This window comes from Penicillium bovifimosum, assembly GCF_028826915.1.
Source record: "Penicillium bovifimosum strain IBT 22155 chromosome Unknown utg000006l_segment0_segment0, whole genome shotgun sequence".
NCBI lineage: Eukaryota > Fungi > Ascomycota > Eurotiomycetes > Eurotiales > Aspergillaceae > Penicillium > Penicillium bovifimosum.
In genome coordinates this window covers 3341444-3348542 of record NW_026622715.1, presented here as the reverse complement: position 1 = coordinate 3348542, position 7099 = coordinate 3341444, and the positions used below count along the sequence as shown (strand labels likewise).

The 7099-nt window shown below is 48.8% G+C and overlaps 2 protein-coding genes across 2 annotated transcripts; both read right to left on the bottom strand.

Moving 5' to 3' along the window:
• Positions 1 to 3588: 3588 nt before the first annotated feature.
• N7515_008926 (uncharacterized protein) lies at positions 3589 to 4073 on the bottom strand (the record flags this gene model as incomplete). Its single annotated transcript, XM_056669670.1, has 2 exons — positions 3589 to 3611; positions 3641 to 4073. The coding sequence occupies 2 exons, from the start codon at positions 4071 to 4073 to the stop codon at positions 3589 to 3591; spliced, it is 456 nt and encodes a 151-aa protein (XP_056519500.1).
• A 787-nt stretch (positions 4074 to 4860) lies between these two features.
• Positions 4861 to 5760, bottom strand: N7515_008925 (uncharacterized protein; the record flags this gene model as incomplete). Its single annotated transcript, XM_056669669.1, has 1 exon — positions 4861 to 5760. The coding sequence occupies one exon, from the start codon at positions 5758 to 5760 to the stop codon at positions 4861 to 4863; it is 900 nt and encodes a 299-aa protein (XP_056519499.1).
• Between the last annotated feature and the right edge of the window lie 1339 nt (positions 5761 to 7099).

The window sequence follows — 7099 nt, the reverse complement described above, 5'->3', positions numbered from 1 at the left end:
AAGCCCTAAGCCCTAAGCCCTAAGCCCTAAGCCCTAAGCCCTAAGCCCTAAGCCCTAAGCCCTAAGCCCCTAAGCCCTAAGCCCTAAGCCAATGGTTATCGGAGACCATTTCGAAGTCATCAATTTTGACGTGACACCCCTCGGGGAGTATGATATCATTTTGGGCGTTCCTTGGTTAAGGAAGCACAACCCCGACATCAACTGGCAAACCAACAACATACTCTTTCGATGCGACTGCCGACAGACGAGCGAGAGGTGGACCGGATGCAGACCAAAGACGCTGAAGAGACTTAGCCAAGGGGAGGCAGGTACTCATGGAAACCCTCACGAAGGAGAACTTAAGAGGAGTTTTCGGCCAGGAGGCAGGCCCAACAAGAAAACAACCGATATCAGGGACATCGCAACGACCGAACAACGGCCGGACATGACAGACGAGGAACTCGGAGAATACGTCCTCGCCAGCAATGAGAAAACATCCCTTTACGCCACGGGAGCGCCAGACGAAGAACACAGGATCCCTGAGGAATACGCGGAATTCCAGGACGTGTTCACGCCACCACCGGACGGTAAGCTACCAAAGCATGGTCCGTTTGACCACGAGATCAAGATCAAGGACGGCCAGGAACCAAAGTTTATGCCAATTTACCCACTGTCGCAGAAAGAGTCAGCGACACTGGAAGAATACATCAAGGACAACCTCAACAAAGGATACATTCAACACTCGAAGTCATCAGCAGGATATCCGATCCTGTTCGTACCCAAGAAAGGAGGAGAACTCCGAATGTGCGTTGATTACCGACAACTCAACGACGTTACCATCAAGGACCGGCATCCATTACCGTTGATCAGCGAAATCCAGGACGTCATTCAAGGAGCAACGTACTTCAGCAAATACGACATAACCAACGCATATAACCGACTCCGGATCAAGGAAGGAGACGAATGGAAAACGGCATTCAGGACCAAGTTCGGACACTTCGAATACAACGTCATGCCGTTCGGACTCACCAACGCACCTGCATCATTTCAACGCTTCATCTTTGATGTGTTGAAAGGATACTTGGACAAGTTCGTCATCGCGTACCTCGACGACATCCTCGTGTTCTCGAAAACGGAGGCCGAGCACGTTGAACACAACAAACTGGTGTTGCAACGACTAAGGGAGGCTGAGGTCACGCTCAAACTCAAGAAGTGTGAATTCCACGTACAACAAACCAGCTTCCTCGGATACACCATTAGTCCCGACGGACTCGGAATGGAACAAGACAAGGTCAAAAGTATACTTGATTGGCCGACCCCGACATGCGTCAAGGACGTACAAAGCTTTCTTGGACTCGCCAATTACTACCGAAAGTTAGTCCCACAATATTCGAAACATGCAGCAGGACTTTACCGATTCACCAAAAAGGGTATACCATTCAAATGGGATGACGAAGCAGAAAAATCATTCACCGCACTCAAGGAAATGTACAATCAGGAGGCAGGAAAAGCCATTGTCGCAACATTCAATTACGACGCACCTATCATCATGGAGACCGACGCATCGGACTTTGCGCTCGGGGCTCAGCTCATGCAACCAGGACAAAACGGCAAGCTCAGACCTGTCGCTTTCTGGTCTCGCAAAATGATACCGGCAGAATTGAATTACGACATTCACGACAAGGAACTGTTGGCTATAGTGTCAGCGTTTCAAACATGGAGAGCGTACTTGGAAGGAGCCAAGCACACTGTGATCGTTAGGACAGATCACCACAACCTCACCTACTTCACGACGACGAAGAAACTCACACGACGACAAGCAAGATGGGCAGAAACATTGGCCCAATACGACTTCAAGATTGTGCACTGCAAGGGAACTGAGAACACAGTAGCGGACGCGCTAAGTCGACGCCCAGACTACGAACTCGGGACCAAGGAGGCAGTACCCGCTATCCTAACCACGGACAGCGAAGGGCACATCATATATAACCACCAAATCCTCGCAGCAACCAGCGAATTACAGAACGACGAATGGCTCGAGAAAATTCGAGAAAACACGGCAAACGATGAGTCACTTCAGAAGATTCTAGGCAACAACACTGCGCTAATGCGTAATGGTCTAGTCCATGTCCATGGCCTGGTGTATGTTCCTGGGAACCTCCAAACTGAGATCATCCAATTGCACCACGACGAACCCACACAAGGACACCTTGGCATTGAGAAAACCATCGAAAAGATTACGCGAAATTACTACATTCCAGCACTACACAGAAAAGTCAAAAAATACATTCAACAATGCGACTCATGCCAACGAAACAAAGCATCGCGACATGCACCATACGGAGAATTGGAATTGGCAGAAGTACCAAAACGACCATGGGAATGGATTACAATGGACTTCATCACGAAACTACCCATTTCGGAGGGTAACGACATGATCATGGTAGTCGTCGACCGACTGACTAAATATGCATACATGATACCAACAACGGAAACCATTGATGCACGACAAATGGCCAATATATTACCCAGATACGTATTCACCAATCACGGAACACCGAGCAAAATTACCTCGGACAGAGACAAGCTGTTCACATCCAACATGTGGCAGTCATTGACGGACCAACTCGGCATTGAGCATAGACTCTCTACCGCGTATCACCCGCAAACCAACGGACAGACTGAACGAGTCAACCAGACTCTGGAGCAATACCTTCGACACTACGTAAACTACCAGCAAAATGACTGGACAGGATTGCTACCAATGGCACAATTCGCATACAACAATGCAATGCACGCAACCACAAAGGAAACACCATTCTTCGCAAATTATGGGTTTAATCCCACTATTATCGGAGAACCAATCAGAAAACAACCGCTCGCAGAGTCATCTCGACTACTGGCGACCGGGTTGAAGCAACTTCACCTACAGCTTTCAAGGGATATCGAGTTTCTCAACATGCGCATGAAATTCTACTACGATCAATCGCGCCAGGAGGCGCCGGATTTTCAAAAGGGGGAGAAAGTTTACCTCTTGCGACGCAACATTCGCACCAGACGACCCAGCGCAAAACTCGACCATCTCAAATTGGGACCATTCGAAATTGCAGAAAAGAAAGGATCACTCAATTATCGTCTAAAGCTACCTGATAGTATGCGACGCATCCATGCAACATTTCATGTCTCGTTACTGGAAAAAGCACCCAAAAACGCCGAAATCGCTACCGATGTGGAAATCGAGGAGGAAACAGAAAACGAGTACGAGGTCGAGGAAATTCTGGACACAAACAGAATCAGTGGAAAGCCTCACTACCTGGTGAAATGGAAGGGATACGATACCTCGGAAAATACATGGGAACCTATCGAGAACCTAATGGGCTGCCACCAGCTGGTTCAACAATTCCACCAACGGGAGACGGGGAATCGCCGCCCAAGCCGGAGACGTTCAAACCATCCCAGAAGGACGAAGGGAATTGAGCAATCTCCTGAAACATCTGATCAAAGTTCGGATTCTCAGCAGTAGAAGCCAACTGCTGAACATCGAGAGCAGAGGAAGCAGCCTGCTCGGGGGACGTCGCCTTTTCATCCAGGATTCGCAACAATTCGGCATCATTTTCCGACATTTTGAAACCCTTTTGCTTTAAGAAAGCCATTTGCTTACGCAGCCGACGCTGCCTTGACATGGCCTCCTGATATTGTTTTTGTTTATTCAACAACTGTTGATGCAGCTCCGCAAGGCGAGACTGCAGATCGTTCAACTCGGGTTCCAACAAATCGAGTTCATCTTCATTCTTTTCAATATCGGAAGATAGTTTGTCTTCCGCACGACGCAACAAATCCCATTCGCGACCGGTGTGGAAATCCCGTTTGCACACCCGGCCAGCACGAGTGCATGACGCACATTTCGAATAACGACGACTCCGATCCATCACGCACTCTTCGTCGGACTCGCGGCAACAATCACAAGGCACCGAAGCAATAAAACTATTGGCAATAATATACTCGGCTTGACGAACGCGACCAGCGACTTGGTCACGACCAACGGGGAGCTTGGGAATACCTTCGAGGACAGAGTCAGCCTTACGTTTAGGCATGATGGGGGAACATGACGGAGGGGAAAAACACGAAAAAACAGAAAAACAGCGCACATACCTGAGGGGAAGTCAGCGTTTAAATCCTTTGAGGACAAAGGACAAAGAAAGGAGGGGATGATGTTACGAACCTCAAAGAGGTGCGGGGGCCGCAGCTATTTGAGGGGCAACCATGAACCAATCATTCCGCGGACGCCAGGCACTAGCGTCCTCACGTGCGTTTCGGTATACTTGGGCAGGCCTCAGAAGGCCCCAAGGAGGCTCTCCAGACAAGGGAGCCAGAAGCGACCTACATGCAACCGTCACAAACAATACCCGCTTATCCAACGTAACGGTTAGCGCAACTCAGGAAACGGCCACCACGCACGTGACCAAGGTGGTAGAAGGGTAGCTGGGTATACGGGTAGAACATGCCAAGAGTCATCTACCATTATACCATCTACCGCCATACCACACATACCATCAAGGAGGACTAGATATATAAGGACACTCATTTCACTATCATGTATTTAGTTCTTCGCGATCAATTGCACATTGTTACTTGGTTACTACCTTTGGTACTTTGCACTTCACAGTTCACCCTCAAGACAACCCAACCTACAAGTAGGGGATTCGCCTAGTGGTAACACTTAGTGATTGACTTACTTGGCGCGCACTTCTGGCACGTTCTGCAAGATACTCAACAGGACCCGAACCCGACGTAAGGCTTTGCATAGCAACGGTACGGTTGCGAGATACTCTTGGAATCCGCAGTGGGGACTAGGCAAGTATAACCCGTGGACATCCTAACTCACAGTGACCAGTCGGCTACGCGTAACATATAGCCGGTCGGCTGGTTTGCTTCCTCAGCCAGACGGGTAAACTCAGCCAAGAAGTCGGTGAAGTCCTGCTTTGGCTCCATCTTCAGAGCAAGGTACTCGTTTCGGGCAAGATGCTTCCGGTCGGGGTTATGGAACACACTCTCGAGGTGATCCAGTATCTCGTCCACTGTCTTGTACTGATTCATCGAATCGTCTTGCATACGGGGATCGATGTGTGAAAGGGCCTTCCCTTCGCAGCGGCTTTTCAGGTACGCCATCTGATGATCCGGAGTCGGGTAATGATCGGCGTTAAAACGCAGCTTTTTCTTGATATCGGAGCGCCAAGCCATGAACTTAACCTCCTTTCCGTCCTTTAGCATCGGCGGGTCCGGCATCTTGACAGATTTTCGGGGCTTCAATTCGGCGAGCTCCGAAGCAGGGGAGACCGGATTGCTGCTCAACAGTTTCATTGCCACCACCAAGCTGTCCCGTTCGTTCTGCACCGTTTGCATCTCCTCACGCAGTCGTGCATACTCTTCTTCAAGCAACTGGTCAGGACCCGCGGGGGTGTGACTAGTGGCTCGTTGCTGGAGAATCTGGATCTGGTCATTCAATTCTTTGACCTTGTCGTTCGAGTTGCTGACTGCATTCTTCAGTTCCTTAATTTCCTCCTGTTGCTTCGTCAGGATCTTCTGTTGCTTCGTCATGACGTTCCATGCAGCTTCGGGGTCTTGCTTCACCCAGTCCTGCAGCTCCTGGAGGGTGGTGAGCTCCATGGAGTTTCCTTCATTGTCGGTATCATCTCCGTTTTCGAAAACGAGAGTTGTTCGTGTCATTTCGGTCTCCTTCTCCTTGCGGAGGCGGGAACTTTTTCTTTCAGGGGCAGACATTTTCTGCGCTCGTGGGATCGGTTGGATTTTTTTTTTGTTGGGTAAGCGCCCAGGTAGTTTGACCTATCGACAGGCGACAGTCGTCACTCAGCTGGGACACTTGTTGAGATAAAAAGGATGAGACTTGTTACTATGTTACTGTCGAGAGCTTAAAAGGGAAAAAAATCAAGGAGATCAATCCTTTGCTGTACTGTGCACAAAGTAACAAGTCTGAGAGTAAGAAGAAGAAGAAGAAGAACAGGAGGTAAACAATAAATACACTTCCCCGCGATCCCTGCTCCTTCCCTTCCTGATTTCCCACTGGCTCACATGACTTGTCCCTGTCCACCGTCACACCCTGCAAGAAACCTGAAGAATGCACCGGAGAAGGTCAAGGAGTTTCACGACCAGCACCCTGCGAAACCAGGTCCCCCTATGCGATTGCAGGAATGGCTTGATGCCAAAAAAGACGACCATGTGCTGGACGATCACCCAGATGATGTTAAACCCGCATCCAGAGACTGAATGCAATCTGAATGGGGGGTGATGTGACGATCAGGACTCAGGCGTCACATGATGGGTGGTGAGTGTGGATGATACGAGAGCTGTGAGAACCTGTGACTTGAGGAGGAAGAGATAAAAAGCCTTCTGCGGATTCTTTCTTGTTCTCTTTCTTTTCCTTTCCCATAGTTATTGTTTCGTCTAATTGCACTCTTTCATCTTAAAGAACTGGCTGGTAACAGCAATGATCAAACCAATACTTATACGGCTCTGTCGTTAGCTGGTAGGTGTGACGATCAGGGCTCAGGAGTCAGGCATCACATGATGGGTGGTGAGTGTGTGTGATACGAGAGCTGTGAGAACCTGTGACTGGGAGAAGAGATAAAAACTCTTCTGTGGATTCTTTCTTGTTCTCTTTCTTTTCCTTTCTCATAGTTGTTGTTTCGTCTGAATGCACTCTTTTATCTAAAGGATTTGGCTGGTAACAGCGAGTAGGTGAAGTTCAGACTGAACAATCCCCCTACAAAATTGGTGAAGGCACTGAATTGCGGAATACCTAGACATGGAGATCACAAAAGCAATGACCCAATACACGGGACCGAGACCCCACGAAAGATATTTGCCCTTCTTTGTTGTGATAGGTGGGAGGCTGCAGATTTCGTGGCCGATCTCAAGGTAGACAGTCTTCATGCCAACGTTGAAGTAAAGAACTAAGAATATTTGTCAGTCGATCAATTATCTCCAGTCTGTGATCGGGGATATTCATTCATACAAACGGCAAGCCAACTGGTCAAAAGTGAGAGTACATTTCCGACAACTTGGAGTCTCTCTGGGTTAACAGACTGGTTGACGATTTATA